At 37.2% G+C, this 17593-nt stretch overlaps 1 protein-coding gene across 2 annotated transcripts in view; it reads right to left on the bottom strand.

Moving 5' to 3' along the window:
• The window catches only part of CNTNAP4 (contactin associated protein family member 4), a 229537-nt gene that overhangs the window by 91327 nt on the left and 120617 nt on the right, over nucleotides 1-17593 (bottom strand). The window contains exons 4-6 of one of the 2 annotated variants that reach the window (XM_081031056.1): nucleotides 16570-16717; nucleotides 792-995; nucleotides 42-226 (exon numbers count right to left, since the gene is read on the bottom strand). In XM_081031056.1, the coding sequence (XP_080887182.1) occupies nucleotides 42-226; nucleotides 792-995; nucleotides 16570-16717 (537 nt within the window). Of the gene's footprint in view, nucleotides 1-41; nucleotides 227-791; nucleotides 996-16569; nucleotides 16718-17593 lie in introns of those variants that run through there. The other variant, XM_081031057.1, reaches the window with a different exon arrangement.

The following is a 17593-nucleotide window of genomic DNA, read 5'->3' as shown; positions in this document are numbered from 1 at the left end:
ACATCGTAAAACGTGTATTAACTGAAACATAACCATCACACCTCAGAATCAAGATCCAGGTAACTGAATTCTCCTTGGGCATGGAAACGCTGCCTGTGCTCATCCACTGTGAAGTTGACGCGTTTGCCCAAGCGCTGGATGAGCACAGAATGCCAGTGTTGATCATCTAGCAGGCTGCCCAGGGTGAGATTGATCAGGGTGTGAGTAGAGGGCACTTTAGTGTCACCTTAGAAGAGAATGAATGAGTGAATGAATGAATGAATGAATGGACAACAGGACCATCATTCCCAGTCTTGAAAAAAAAAGTTTCCCTTTTGTGGGCCAGCATCTTTCATAATAATTACAGTCTCTTTCCATGCATCCTATCCAAAACACTAGTATGGATTTTCCTGAAATTTGAATATAATGTCCTTTCAACCTTGCTGTAATTGCTTCCACTCTTAATTCTTATTAGTATTACCAATCACATGCTCATTTTCAATATAATTTTATCTTTGTTACAACCTTATTATTTTTACTACCTTAAAATTTTTCAATGACTCATCCCTTTCATGACATTAAGAAATAGCTATGAAGGTCTATTGGCACTATAGAAAAACATTGAGCGAGGGTCTTATACAGTTTGCAAAATATGAAATCATTTTTACATGGAGGTACAATATTGATATATATGCCCTTGAACCTGGAAATAGAGCACCTTAATTGTTACCAGATAAGTTATAATAGCATAAAGTTACTGAAGTGATATCTAAATGACCGGATTTTTCAAGCACTTCACCAAATAGTTTTACCTGAATTAATAAGCAAAAAGAGTTTTCCTCTTCTTAATTCCAGTGTGATGTGATCTCCATTTTGCCCTTCCCTGTGGAGTAGAATCCCATCGCTCTGCATAGTTTTAAATTGCAAAGAAATAATATCCTTTATTGGGCTTAGGGATTTTTGATCAAATTTGTAGAGAAGGGAACTTTTTCCATCAAGATCAAGCACCTCTGATTCTAGAGACAAAGAAATTAAAAGTTATTCTAAGGATAAATATACTTTTCATTAAGCATTTGAAATGTCTATGCATAGAGAAGGCATCATACCTACACACAAACACATCTAGTCCAGCTCCACGCCAGTCACAACAAGGGAAAATAAAACCACCACATGTCTAATTCCCTCTTGATACCGGGGATTGATGCCATTTTAGTCTTGACTATTTTAGCTACTTACAAAATTCATGATCTACCAATACATTTTAAAATGCATTCCTAATTTTCTATTATGTTATTAAAGGCTGTTCTTTCTCATTCCATAAAAAAGGAAAATCAGAAAAAAGGTTTCTAATCAACAGTCATAAAACCACTTTGCATATTCCATGATCAATATTTTCCATGGTGTTCTTGAAATGTTGAAGTCAAATGGTTTTTTTAGCTTCTGAAAAAGTGGTTTTGATATCTCAAAATTCTTTCATACGTACAGTAGAGAAAGGAGATCCACATATAACTACACACACACATCAGACTCATCAAATGTCACTTCAAATACATGTTAAACTCACCTTTGTGTTTTGTTTTATTTGATTATTTTTGTGGCTAATAGCATTTAAAAGCAATGCTATTGTCTGTCTCTTCAAGGGCATCGTTAAAAAGACATTCACTTAATGATATTATAAGGGCTGTTCAGCTGCATTTGTGTCATAACTGTGACATTGACATGTTTTTTCAGCTTTCTGACAGTGTCTTATCTACTCATTGTCAAGATCACTTTTATTCAGTTCATCTGAAAAAAGATGTCATGTTATACCAGTAACATAAGAGTTCATCTGTCAAAATCAGTTGCACCCTGAACAAGAGACACACAAAAGAACTGATAATACTCAGAAAGCCTAGCAGTTTTCTACATTTCACAAGTCAAATATTTTTTTTTTAAAAAAAGGCAATTATCCTCAAGAATGCATTTATGTAATAAATGAAGAGGCTGGGGAAACCCAATAAAATATGAAGCTATTTTTCACCTGGCTAGCTGACTTCTCGCAAAGAAATGACTTTACAGTTTACTCATCTTGTTTCATTTGACAAAATTATTAGAGTGACTTGTATGCCCCAATATGCATTTCATGCAGGTTATCCATCATACTTAATGTGAAGCATTGTATTCACCACCACCCCAATTATTTTTTCAAGTATTTTGTACAGCCATCTTTTGAAATTTCAGAGGTTTGATGTTTCCACATCTTGTTAATGCACTTATAAAGAATTCATTCACCAAGTACACATGAATAAACATTGCATTCTATAGAAAGAATAATGCGAACTAAACAATTATTCATTGTTATATAGCTAAATAAATGTGCATGGTAAAAACATAACTCGGTGTCAAATACAAATAATGTGTTCTATGATTATTAGATTACAATAAATTAGGAAATTCCAATAAGACAGACTTTAAATGTGGACATATTTGGAGCAATGCAGTTTTGGTATCTCTGAGTTAATGTATCGCTTAAAGGCAACCATAATAATAATGATTTTATTTTAGATAAAGTCTATTTTTGGAATTAGCTACCAAGAGAATTTTTTTTCCAAGTAAAGTTTAGTCTGTATTACTTCTGCCTACAATTTCTTTTTCCATCTTCTTCACTATTGTCATTATTACACTCTAATGGTCATATTAACCTTTCATGGTACCTAATGCTTTTGTGACCAGAATATTTCCATCAGCAAAATGGGATCGTGAAAACCCCATCGGATAATTGATGCCTAAAGCCATGGTCTATTGTTTCATGTCTTAAACTGAAGCCACTCGCAATTTCTCTCACTCTATTTTCTTCTTACTTCACAGGTATAACACTAAGTAATTTGATGCATTCATTCAACAAATATTTATTTAGCCCATCATGTTTGAGGTACTGTGATGGATGCTGAGAAAAAAAACCACAAAAGTGACCAACACAAACATGGCCCCTGCCCTTATGGGGCTTACATTCAATGAGATGGACAAATTACCAAGTGAACAAATAAGTTCATGACAGACTAGAAGGCTGTTCTGATCAGGTTTAAAAGAAGACTGAGTTCACTTTTGTTAAGATAGTTGAGGAAAACTCAGTTCTCAGGCCTAGAAACCTAGAACTGAAGCAGATTTAATCAATAATCTTCCTACTTTCCACGGTCTTTAAGTGCAATACTTGTCCCCATAAACTAGAGTTACTCTTGGAACATTTAATTCCAAGAGGTCTAGACATTCTTCCAATACAGTCTCTCCGCTGTTGAAAAAGAAAGCTCTGAGGGTTGCTGAGAAATTGCAGGGACATTCAGTAATTTAGCTCTCAGAGGAGGAAATAGGAGTTGGGGGGCTGGCCTTGAAAAAAGGGGCCTGAAAAAGCAAGAAAGTAGTGAAGTAGAGGAATCAACAAACTGGCTACAATCACATCACAGATTTACATGTATGTGAATAATACTCTTCATGGGAAAAAAAAGCATAATTCAGAATGTGAGTATAATGTCAGGACAGCATGACTTCAAGTTACATACATGTAACCTGTATGTGACATATGCCAGGGGTGCCAAAAAAATGTACACAGTTTAAGCGATGCTACCTATGTATTAGTTTTCAAAGTAATACATGAATTACAGTAGCAATGTGTAGCAATATGTAGTAAGACATTCGCTCAAAAGATGGCATTAATCAAATGAATGCTAGCATCATTCATTGTATTACAATTTTAATATAGTTTTTTCCTTTCTTAAAATGTGTATACCTTTTTTGGCACCCTCTGTACATGTGGATTCTCATAAAAATAATCAGATGATTCCTAAGAATATTACTTTAGATAGAAAACTCATAATAGCTCTAATATAAGTCCCTGTTATTAAAAGGTATTTATACAACCTATAAAAAGCATACACATTTAAACAATAATCATAAAACACTGAGTTATGGTACATAAAGTTAATGATACAAAAATCAGAAAAAATGAAAAAGCTAATCAAGAGAGAGAAAGAGAGAGAGAGAGAGAGAGAGAGAGAGAGAGAGAGAGAGAGAGAGAGCGCCTTGAACTCAATGTATCATCATCAGTACTAGCACATTACAAGGATACTGGTAGAAGATAGGTAAAGTCTCTCTTAAAGTGATCTTACCACTGTTAACAAAAATTGGAAAAACTGAAAATAAATCAAAGGTATAACTTCACAGCCTTTCAATGTCATACTGGAGCATTTTCTAACAGGTTTGTCTAAAGATTATTTAATTCTAGGTGAATTGATGAAAGTTTGATTTTATTATTTATTACTGATTAAGGCCAGACTCTGTCAAGGTGCATGTTAATTTGTAGTTTGTGTTTTTTTCCCAAGTATAGATGCAAATGGGTTCCTTCTGGTAGAAAATACATCCCCAAAAGTTATGGTATTTTTATTGTCCTGTTGGACATTAACCATTTGTGTACTTAACCTAGTAATAGTAACGCAACATTCTTTCATGGATTCTATATGCACTCAGTCTCTTGAATTTTCTTTAGACTAGCTTTACCATCCTTCTGATTCCTTCATCAATGAATCAAATGCATCTTTCATATGTGTTTATTCTATATTTGAAAGAGAGTCGTGTTTTTACGTTTTTGACAATTTTACTTCTAACACTACTAACTTAAAAAACACACTCGGACTTTATATCATTAACTGGGAAAGGAACATTTCAAGTCTTAGCCATCCCTGGTAATGTTCAAGGTGAATTTATTTTCACTATTCCACAAAGACTTTCAGATTTTGAACTCTTAATAGAACACTGCAAATACAAACACATTCTCAAAAAAAAAGTTCAGTTGATTTATAACAATATTTCTTTACATTGAATCTAACCTATAAGAGATCTGAGTATATACCATTAAAGTATTAATCCAACTCAATAATTATTTTAGATGGAAACACTAAATTAAGCATCCAAAATAATATTGATATTTAAATTAACAGTCAATGATACATTTATTCCTATCTTTTATCAAATACTTTTAGGAAAAGAATCTTTTGCACACAACTGAATTGCATCAATAGAAAAAATGAAGTATCAAAAAACTCACAATAGGAAAATTGGAAATCAGAAGTTAACAAAATTTTCAACAGTAAAAGACCTATAGTCCAAAGATGCAGAAGATGTGTTACTTGACTGAAAGAAATAATTATTTTCAATATAATAATTTACTAATTGTAATTTTATTAATTAGTATGCTTATTAACTGAGGGAATATTTTTAACTATTGGACTTTTGTCAATATTAATAACAGGGTCCTGCCAACCCTGGTTCACCATGGGGAGAGCATGAAATCTAATTTACTAGTAACAAGTTGTACATTGTTCTGACACAGTCACCTTCCTTAGTCTAGGCCCCTTTTGAGCAATTGAAATAATGTATACAGTATTACAGGTTAGCCTAGTAGTTAAGACAACTAGTCTGTGTGGGTTTGAATCTTCACTCTACCTGGCACAAGTGTATTGTTACTGTAACAAATGACCACAAATTTGGTCACATAAACAACACAGACTTAGTACCTTACAGTTTGGAAATTCAGAAGTCCTAAAATCAAAGTGTTGGCAGGGGCTGCTTTCCTTCTAAAGTCTATAGAAGATACTCTCTTTCTATCCCCTTTTTTTAGCTTCTAAATACCACCTGCATTCCTTAGTTCATGGCTCCTTCCTTCATGTACAAGACCAGTATCATAGCATGCTTGAATTGTTCATTCTCTCTCCTTTCTGCTTTCATAGTCACAACTCTTCCTATGACTCTGATCCTTTTACCTGTCTTAGAAAGACCCTTGTGACTACATTGGGTCCCCCTGGAAAATCCAGAATAATCTCCCCATCTGAAGATCCTTAAAATCTCATCTGCAATGTGCCCATGTCATACAGTGTAACATATTTGCAGGTGATTGGGCATTACTTTATCACAGCAAGATACTTAACCTCTCTGTCCTCTTTCCTCACCTGTAACATGGGAATAACAGTAAGAATAGAATAGAACAATAGTATATTCTCCATAGGATTGTTGCATGAATGTGTATCTGCATCATTTTTGAAGGGTTGCTGGCACATAATTAGAATTCAACAAATGTTAGTCACTATTGACACTAATGCTATTATTTACTATTAAGAATATGGGGCAGGGAAAGAAGTACACAAAAATAGTTTAATAAATACATGCGGTGTATTTATTTTTTAAAAGCAGCCTCTTTAAAAAATAATGAATTTCTGAAGTGCACAAGAAATGCTCCATTATCAATGTCATTGCCAGGTTATGCAGCGAGAATGATTCTGAGCCATCTGCGGGTTCTGTGGCTTTTTCTCTGTCTGTCAGTGAATGCCAGAGCCGACTCACCATGGCAATTGTCGGTGACCTGAATCCTCCTCAGTGAATACCTCCATCTCAAATTCTCTCATTTACAGCAGGAATCGAGGAAAGAAGAGACTCATAAAAATTGTGGGCCCTACTCTCCTATCAATTCTCCCTGTGACCCTGGGAAAGAGGTATAGTCTGCATTATTTGCATGATTCAGAAATACAATCTCCAATGGAATGCAGAGTTTTCCAATAGAAAACAGTCAAATTTCTTTCAGGGAGTGGTGACAGAAGTGGTATTGCCGACATGTGGATTATGCGCTCTGTCCTACTGCACATATTTCTAGAGTTATCTGTGAACCCAGTAGAAGACACAGCAATGCATAAAAACAAAGTGCTTTTCCCCCCTAAGGGGTTTTACTTCTGCAGTAGGATGTGTCCTGGGTAATTTCTAACATGGAGATGTTGATACACTCAGGCTCAGAGATGGACGTCAACTAAATTGCAGAATTGCTTTAACTCGATGAGCAGCAAACTGTTCAGATTGCCATCTGAAAAAGCAATATCTTCCCCACGCTAAGAAAAACATACCCAAGAGCACGCTTTCTTAAATTGAGCTCCATGGTCCCACCATGTTAGAATCAACTGAGAAGTATCTCTTGGGGTCCCCATAAACACTCAACATCCTGGGCTCTGCCTGAGCCAGACCCAGGAATACGGGTCCCTGAGTGGTCCAGAGGCAGATGACAGCAGGAGGGTTATCTGACAAGAAGCACAGGAAGGTGACAGAAACCTGTTCTCTGAAAATAAATAACCTCATTGAATATTGAACTGTACCATGGAAAATAAATATGTTTTCTTTATCTGGACTATAGGTGATATTTTCAGAAAATTGTGGAGGTGGTAGCGACTTGTCCCTGAAAGATGTTTCAGGGAGAAATTGATTCTGTGAGTTAAACTATGAATCATCATATTATTGATGAGGTCAGTTGACGAAGAAACTGAAATGAGAAAAATTGGAATAGATGAGTGAACGGGAACACACATCCTTGAATAACAGAAAATTAACTTTATCTGAAGGTCGTGAAAGAGTTCTTGGAGAAAAAAAAATGTGAGAGTCTTCTATTAATTATTTGGGGAATCACCTCAAAAATATTAATAGAAAAAGAGTGCTACCACTGGAGAAAGAGCTATGGACCAAACTCTTCTTGGCTAAACGTGGTCCACCTGAAACATTGATCATTATTTGATCAATCTGAAAATTTCTTTATTTGAAAATTTCTACCTAAGAATTACTAAACAAACAGAGGTCCAATATTGACTCCTAAGAAACATAAGTCAGACTGAGTCCCTGTTAAACTATTATACAGTGAAATACTAAAGTAACAGCGTGATGTACAGGCACTTGAGGTCTGTATTACTGTATTGAGTTTTAAAGAGATGGAGAGAAGAGACCAAGCACTCGAGAAATGAACAGGAAATAAGTTGTACTATTTTTGCATAGTAGCATAAAAGGACACAGAATGATTTAACGGACTCTTCAGTTTAAAACGACTAAAATTAATTCAATAAAAAGGAAGAAGGCAGAGGACCAAATGTTGCATATAGCCACAGGGAAAAGGTGACTTTACTATCACGGTTTTAAATAGACTGAGGTAAGGTCAGTGACAACCCTCCAGGACGTTATGGAAACAAACATGATCGCTGCCACTTACATGTCAATCTAAATTAAACTTTTAAGTAGATTTGAAGTTCATAACATCTTCTTTGTCAGGGATACTTGAGTGTGTCGTTGGAGAATGTACGATGTGTTCCTGTTTCTAATATTTATTTATAATTTTTATATTGTCACAGAAGTCACTTACATGCTTAGTCTCCATTTCCTTACTTGGAAGATGTGGAGAATCATTCCAAGCTCTCATACCACACACAGAAAAGCTGAGGGTTTCTCATGGAAGTGCTAAAATGCCTCAACATTTATTTATTAAATTTGTATGCTATTATTATCATTTTAGTAACAAACATTTGAAATTTCATATGTTCATCTCATAGCTATTTTTCCTGTAATCAATCACTACTGTGTGAGTGTGACACACTTGTGATTTTTTTAATATACTTATTTATTTTCCAGTTTATACTGTAGCTAATCAAATGTTTCTCTTAATTCATCTATTTAACAAGTAGGTGCTGAACCAAGTCCTCCTGTAGGAGCTGGTGCTGCAACAGTGAACACATTCTGTCCTTGGATCATCCAATACGAAGGAAGAGAAAGACATCAGACAACTCATCCCAGGTGTATAGATATATGTTCACAAATTTTAAGTGGAGCATGAAGTAAAAGGACAGGGTTGTATGAGAGCTTTGAACAGAAAGACTTAAATTAGGTTGTTAATTAGGGATGACATCTCTGAGGAAGAAGTGATAGTTAAACTGAGTAGATCTCTGCTTATGTAAATGTCTAGGGTCAGGAAAGAAGGAGGAAGTGGGGAAGGGGAGAGGGTGCTGAGAGATGAAGGAGTAGGAGAGACTGGGGAGGGAGGGATGGCGGTGGCAGAAAGTCAATGGAAGAGGTCCTCAGGGAGTGGAATTACTGGCAGCTCACCTTGACCCTGTGAAAGCTCGGTTCCAGGCTTTGTTGGGATGGATATTATATTGGTTTGTCTTTAGCCCTAGGGCATAACAACTTTGGTTTGTCCTCAGGTGTGGTCTTTACTCCTAAGGCAATTGGCCTTTCTGGTTCTCAGTTAAATGCCCAGGGTGTTTAGCAAGTCCCTCTAAATTGGCAGGACTTGAGCTCCAAAGGTGGTCTTTCCAGCACTAGGAAGATGCTGAAATCTTTAGGACTTTAATCTCCCAGTCCCTGCTTTAGCCTGGGTTCTCGGTACTCCTTGGGCATGTGCAGTTCAGGAATCAACCAAGGATTTAAGGGGAATGTGTATGCAGGAGTTGAGACTATCCCTCTCTGACCCCTCCTTTTTAGTATCCCAACCTAAATTTCTAGCCACTCTGGAAACCTTGAACTCTTACCTCTGTCTCCTCAGCCTGGTAAAAGTGTTGCGATGCCCTGCAAACTGGGATGTGTTTTTAGGAAAAAGTCAGTTAAATGTGTATCTCCCAGTTTGCTTTCCTTCCATCAAAAAATCAAGTCTTCTCAAGTTTCTACATGTTTTGAGTTGAACTTCAAAGTCCTGAGCAGTTTTAATTTTTTTTTTGTCCAGGAATTATAATCACTATGGGCAGCAAGATAGTCCAATAAAAGCTATTCTGCTCTGACTGGTACTGAAAAGCAAATTGTCTCTTTATGAACTTTTATAATAATCGACTTGGTCTATTAATATTTAGGATTGCAAAATGAGCTTCTTTATTTATTACCTGGAATATATCTTTAAAGAAACATTCCCTCTCGTCTTCTATTTGGTTACCTTGAGGTATAGATTACATAGGAAAAGTAGGATACATGTTTGACGGTTTCCCTTCATTTATTAGTTTTCAAAATAATGAGATGGTTCCTTAATGTCTCTCAGAGGTGACCAACGAGATTTTTTTTTTTAGTATGATCATGAACCCATTCACTTAAACATATTTGATATGTTTCAAAACTGCAGGTAATATTCTTACTGATGCTAAAATATTTCTTTGGTCAGTGAGAGCCTCCTCGGTTGGCTTTTTTGACATAATCCCAGTAGGTTTTCTAGTTTCCTTATTTTCTGGAATTATAATAGTTAACCTTATCTTAATTTTAATATAACTTCACTTATCATTAAATGATAATCTTTAGAAACTTTGCAAAGAATAGAATTTATCCTCTTTGATTTTAGGCTGACCAGAATCTATCTTTTTTTTTTAAACTCTGACATAAAATGGGATTACTCAGCTACAGTATTAGCTGATAATCTGAGAGCAAGAATAGGGTATAATTTACCTTGGTAAAGATTTTAGCAGTTAACATGTGGAAGTACCTTAATAAATTGGCATTAAATTCAAATAATTATTCTTTATAGTAAATCTAACAAATTCACTGCTTTTCATTTTTCCCCTAACCAGACGTGGTATGAGAGGACAGCATCCTGAATAGACAGAACACTGTTATCTAGTTCTCTCTTAGTGGTTTTTCAGGTGAATATTTGTACTTCTCATGCTACTGTCTTAGATTTTTTATTCCCGTGTTACCCCAAAAATAAGACCTAGCTGGACAATCAGCTCTAATACGTCTTTTGGAGCAAAAATTAATGCAAGACCCAGTCTTATTTTACTATAAGACCAGGTATAATATAATATAATATAATGTAATGTAATGTAATGTAATATAATATTGAGTCTTATATTAATTTTTGCTCCAAAAGACGCATTAGAGCTGATTGTCTGGCTAGGTCTTATTTTCGGGGAAACACAGTAATATGTTTTCTGAACAGAAATCTAATTACTCCCAACTTTCAATCTTCTTTTACACTATAAAATGCACATTCTTATTTTTGAAAAGTTAACATGAGTTTTGTAATTACCGACTTCTGTTCCATTTATTAAATAGAATCCATCTCTTGACCAGTCTGCATTGAAGCGAGTAAACACAATAGTTTAACACATATATACATTTCTTCTCTTCCAATCTTCTCACTCATTTCTCCCTGTCTTCTATGCCTGATCTTTAAGAGGCTCAATACACCACTAAGATGATGGGGAAAGCCTTCCTGTGGCTCACCAAACCCGCCTCCTTTCATTCATTCCTTCATCTGTGCAGAAAACTAATAACAAAAAAGGAATGTCCGATTACAATAGAATATAATGTTAGCATGACATGATCAGGAGCAGAACAGCTGGCTGTTCCAGGAGGAGGTGGAAATGTCCTCTGACCTACTGTGGGGTGTCAGAAAAGTTGTCAGAAACAGTGATTTCTATGCCAAGAAAAGGTGATGAGTACAAGAACAATCTGGTAGAGGAATGAAAACTGGATGTGTGGCAACTGCCTTAAGAATAGTGTAAAGATCCTAAGTCTACAAAAATCATAAAATCATGGCACGTGAAAGAAATGGAAATTAGTGCAGTATGGCTGGGCAGTTGGATGTCCTTCTGTTGAAGATGAGGATGGGAAGAGCATGGATTACAAAATAAGGGTGTTTACACAAGACCTAGAAAAAAGGAACTCAGAATTTATACTAAGGGCACGTGTCTCAGCAATTCAGCCATCATTAAAGAATATTATCTGCTGTGGCTGAATTACCGCTTCCTCAGGACATCTCAGACACAGTCACGTACACCTGGTTATTCTCCTTCCTCTGCCTTTGCTTACCATTGCTTACTTTCCTTTGGGACACTTAGTAGAGTAGTATTTCTTTATCATGAAACATTTTCTTTTTCTTTCTCCCACAAGTTATTTCATTACCTACATCTCTTGTGTAGATCTATAAACATGATCACAGCTGTTATGGCCAAGACATCTGAAATTTATACTTTTCCTTTGAACCCATAAAATTTAGCTTCTACTTCTCTCCTTCCTCAGGAAACAACTTCCTGTTTACTGACATAAAAGTAGAACATGCCCTCTGATATGGATTTTCCATTCACTTGATGCACCATAACAAGTTACTGCTCTAACTCATTGGGATAGATAGTAATAAAATTATGTGTGCTTCTCCCAATAACTACTTTCCCGGCAATGTTCACAGGAGCAGCGTCTACCTATAACTTCAGCAAATACATGTAATAGGCATAAGGGGTGGGGAGGCTGGCGTAAAAATGCACACTCTCTGAAAAACAGAATAAAGAAACTGCTGTAATCATGATGGACATGGATTTCTGCTTTTCAAAGACATGAGTAGTTGTTGAAACACAGCACTTTCTACTTTTATTATTAATAGTAAGGCAATAAGTGGAAATGTTATGATTTAATAACAATAATGATAGGTACATAGGTTTCAATTAAATATCTTCATCCCAGAGTGTTTAGAGTGCCAACCTTTCATATCTCAGGGGCACTTGAATTCAAATGAGTCAACAATGGAATTAATTACCACTCCTGTGCCCTTTGGGAACTGGTATTCTCTAGTGCCCCCGCCCAGGAAGTGACACAACCTTCCAGACAGTTCTTCAAATCTGATAACTCAGTGTCCCTCCCACACGATCATTAAGCTCTCCTGATTCAACATCCTCAGTATACTCATATTTTGAATCTGATTCAAGTCGGGAGAACCCTCTCTCCTGACAGCCGGTCCTCTTGTTTAAGGTTCCACTGCCACTTGCACCAGTGAAACTGGAAGTCTCCTCCTTGAGCTGCTGCCCTTAATCTGTATCCCTCATTTAACCCTCCAATCCGTATGCATCATTTCAGTCTGAATGACCATCCTCAAATACAAACGGATCCTCCAAGCAATCCTCGACCCTGTGCCTCACCTGGGCACCCCCTTTCTCCTCCTAGATGGGCTATCCTCCCCACCTTCCATGTGAAATTCTGCATCTTCATTTCAAAACCTATTGCTATGAACTTTTTTATACTAATCTCAATTTACCGATCACTTTATCCCTCACACCCTACATTCATGCTCTGATAATTTGCATTGAGTTTGTACAACTTTGATAACATTGCGTCTTCTGACCTCTAGGGTCAAACACCCCATGTTAATTGCTGTAAATGGCTCTGTTTTCACATGTACTCATGCACACACACCCACGTTCCATGTCTCCCTCTCTCTCTGAAATCAGTGAGCAACCTGACAGCCAGCTCTGCAGGGCCATCACGGACCTCCTGTTGTGGCTGTCTTGGTGGTCTTGCAGGTGTATATTGCTGCTTTGGCTTTCCTTGCGCAGTCAGTTCTACACATTTTCTGTTTTGAGTTTTGTAACTTTGTAGCAATATAGATGATGTTGTGTTTGTACTTTGTTGTGTAGAGTGAAAGGATTGTGTTGAATAAACCTAGCATTAGAATGCAAAAAAATATATATAATAGTAATTCATACATTAAGAAAATATGTATTTTTTTAGAATTTTTCACTATACCCAAAACCTAGTAGAGGTCTCTCTCAGCAAGTGTCAATAAATATTTAAAAGGTAAATGTACGTATGATTCATCTAGTCATCAAAGCACTGGCTTTGGAAAGGGGTGGATCTGACTTTTAATCCTAGATTACACAGACTGTGTAATCCTGGACAAGATTCTTGATTTCTGTAAGGCTCACTTTCGCCCATGTCAGGAGACCTGAAGCACCCAAGAGTCACATTAACGTGGCAGGCGATGTGGACACACATGCTGACAAGCGGCATACAATCCTCCAGGCCTTTCTAATGCTCAAAAGAGGCTCAGTTAATTGCCAGTGTGGACAGGTGTCCCATGACTGGTCTAGAGGAGAACCTGCCTTTCCCCCAGCACTACTTTGCTTTTTATAGGGAATGCAGGAGAATGGCCTTGCACATCTGGAGAAAATCCAGTCTGATCTTGGATCTGGATCCTTTCAGACAAAATCTTGCAATTTTGTTCTCGTTCTGATAGCACCTGCAGCTCTTCCTTCTGAGGACAGGGGAAGCCAGTGGTCCCATCTACTTCTGTACCAGGCAACCCAGAACAAGCCACAGACCTCATCCAGCGAACAATTCTGCTTATCTCCTCTTACTCCTGCATAAAATGGTAATATTCATGTTTCACTTCACCATATTGTTAAAACTAAATCAGAAAATGCCTAGAGGACTATGTCTGACACATAGTAACTGTTTAATAAGTGATCATTATATAGTATCATGCTTTAGTAAATTAATATTCTGCAAGGCTGATGCTATGCATAGGTGGAGAATAGGAGTATGACTGTGGTATAATTGAGGAATTAAAATCAGTTTGGTCAAATACAATTCCATAAGGCACACATACCGAACCCATTTTGAGGTTACTTTGAATCTCATTAGGTAATCTACGACAGTCTTTTTCCATTAAGTTTATTATTTTTTTCTCTTCTATCCCAAATTATACAGCAGTCATTTTACATTGAATCGTATCAAATCACTTTGCCATATGTGTTTGTTTGCATTTGAAGTCATGTTGGCTCCCAGGCACGACTTCAACTGTGCGTCAATGAAAAAAGGAGGCTGACTAAACAAGTAGCCATTATGCTGGCTCCAAGATACACCAAATCAAGTCACAATGAAAAGAACGTTCCCCAGGATTGCTAATCAATAAAGTGTGTGTGGGGAAGGTGGGGGGGAGTTATCATTAAGCACATGGCAGCAGAGACCTCAAAGGAACCTGTACCTCAGAAGTCACTTCCATAGGGACATTATAATCAGTGCTTTAGTTTTAGAAAAACAGCATCAATAGTCTTGTTCAACTAATACTGAATTTACATCCTAGATTGAATGTGCATTACGACTGTACTATTGGGGAAACTGTTTAATATTCCTAAGACTATTAGATAGGTGATTTTTAGGATTAAATTAGAATGTCTATAAAAACTGTATCTGACACAGAGTCGGCGCTCCGTAACTGTTAGCAATTATTGTACCACGATAAATAAATATTCTTCAAGGTGGATACTCTGAGTAAGTACGTGTAAGAATGTTTAACTATACGTATGAAGCTTTTTGAAGTTTGTTTCGCTAATTGTCCATCGTGTGGCGTGGACTTTGCTAACCTCTGTGATCCAAAGACAAACAAGATACTGTCTGGGTTCTGTGCCCCAGAATCACACTGTGGGATGAGATGGTTTATTTTTTAAGGGATGATTTGATTCAAGTGTGACACGTCACAGGAGCAGTGAAGCCACTGGTAAGCTGAGCACATGGTGAGAAGTAAGCTGCCCATGGCTCATCGCTGCGACTTAGGGCCGGAGAGCACAAGGGCATGAGCTCAGGATCTAAAGCCTGGCAAGCTTGGCGGCACACCCAGCTCTGTCACGTCCAGTCTCCGTAGCTTAAAAGTCTTGCTCTCTAGGCTGTAGCTTCCTCGTTGGCAAAGTGGCGGAATGGACTTACGTGGACATTTTTTTTGGACTAATTAACTGCTTAATATCATGCAGTTATCTAATAAGCACTCAAGAAAAATGTGCTATGTCTAGGGTGACAAAAATTAATACTATTGCTATTCGTGCTATTGCTATTCCTATTATTACCTTTGATATTAATACTACGATTACTAGTTGGCAGTCCCTGGCAGGGACGGAACGTCTGATGATAGAGGTGGATATGGGGAGCATCACGAAGGATGCGAGGAGACCTCGGCCATCTGCACAACACGCTGTCTCTGACACAGGTGAGGCAACTTCAGCACGTTGCTAGTCCTCTGTACGATGTGCCTTCCTTCCCTGTAAATAAAGTGAACCCGACCCTAACTTGTGGGTAAGTGAACCAGACCCATCTCGTGATTACATCACGAGATGGTAAAGTATGTGTGGGGAAAAAAAAAAAAAGCTTTTGTGGCTGCAGAATAAAGGTTTGCTAGAGGAATCGTGATGAAGTGATTCTTTTCTGGATTCTTCCATGCACTGGTGGTGAGACATTGGGCAGACTGCTGAATCTCCCCAAGCCTCAGTCTGCTCAGTCTGACTGCAGATCATATGAACTAAGTCATTGTTCTATAATAAAAGAGTGTCTAACAGGATGGTGAGGCGGAGATGGGCTATCAATTACTCTTAGGACCCCACCTCCCAAAAAGATCTAAGAAAAATGCTTCATGAAGAGGAGACTAAGTGAAAGCTGTGGTTTCTGTCTTGCTTTCTATGTGAAAGCATTTCAAACACAAATTACATTTTGACAGAGGTCTTTACTTTTTCTACGTATTTACGCTGAGAGCATAGCATTAGTGAGTTGCATGACATCTTATTTTTAGGCTAGAGAGAAAAACATTCTTTGGTCTCCTAAAGATGACTGGCTATACTAAATGGAACACTGACTCTTTTATTAAATTCAGGGTGCCCAGATGAAACATCCAAATATATTCCATGGGGAGGAAAGCTCTAATATTTGAAAGTTAGGATCTAGTCAATAATATTAGATTTGGATAAATGGATTTACATATGTCTACAAACAAGTGTCTGTATCTATCTATCTCTACATAGATTTTTCTCTCTATAAAATGCTTCCATTTCTGATTTAAAATCTAAAAGCTGACTGCTAAAGTCAATATTGGCATGCAAAGGCACACAAAAAATGATTTTTCCCCCACAAAAATCATTCCTGTTTTTATCTCTCCTTACATATCTGTAACGTCAATGTCTGTGTGCAGTTTGGCTTTTAAGACATCTCCTTTGATACACACTTCAGTGTTTTGGATAAACAAACACTTACTATATGCACACCCAAACACCTCGATTCGCATTCCAATTCTGCCCTTGGGGTTCCACTCCAAAGGGATGAAGCGTAGGAACCTGGCTTTGACAGAGGGCTGGAGTCGATAGTACACAACACTGTCTGCATTCGCATTTCCTGGGAAGCCCTAGGAGAAAGGGGAAAGGAGATCAATGTATCTACAGTATACCCACTGCCCCTTGTCACTTCCAATGTCAGTGACCAGTGTCTGATTTGCTTTTTTACTATAATGATGGCTGACTCCGTTAACTTCCTATTAACAGCTATGTCGTCATATCTCTCCATCCTCAGAATTTACGACTGCCTAAACTTTTCTTTACATTAAGACTAGTTTACATTCTCCCATCCCTATTAAGCCAGCTTTCAACGAGGATACCCTCAGTAAAGTTTGCTTCTATGAAGTGCACATGAAACTTATAACATTATGAACAGCACAAAAATGAGAAAATTCTTCTTCGGAAAACCGCGCTCTGATTCAGCAAAAAAGTTGCTCACATCCCTGATGAGTGAGTAAGGTTATGACATGTCTCAGTTGTTTCATTTTCTCATCTTACTCGTTAAATAAACAAAAGTATCACCCAACATTCAAGTCAGAACTACATTCTAATATCAGGTTGTAAAACTTCACAGCACTGCTAGACACGCCCATTAAAAATTTGTAAGGGAAACTGGAAGCAGTAATAATTTGGAAAGACCTGTAATTAGATTTACAGACTCTAGAATTTGAAAGCTAGAAAGACCTTGGGGTGGTCTTTCTATGGATGGTAAACTAGGACAGTCAAATTGCAGATGAGGAAATTAAAGATCAGAAAAATAGGGAAACAAACAAACTACTCCAGTGTTTGTAAAAATATTATATAACAAGATCAGGAGCCATGTTCCTTCCACAATATCAATATACATCTATCTGACATACCTGCAAAACCCATGTAGCACAGCACCTAACATCTAAGCAGGTTTCATGTCCTCTAAGCAGGTTTTGTGTTCTCCTACATGACATTCT

Source organism: Rhinolophus hipposideros, assembly GCF_964194185.1.
Source record: "Rhinolophus hipposideros genome assembly, chromosome: 21".
Taxonomy (NCBI): domain Eukaryota; kingdom Metazoa; phylum Chordata; class Mammalia; order Chiroptera; family Rhinolophidae; genus Rhinolophus; species Rhinolophus hipposideros.
The sequence above is the reverse complement of the archived record's forward strand: the minus strand, read 5'-3'. Positions and strand labels throughout refer to the sequence as shown.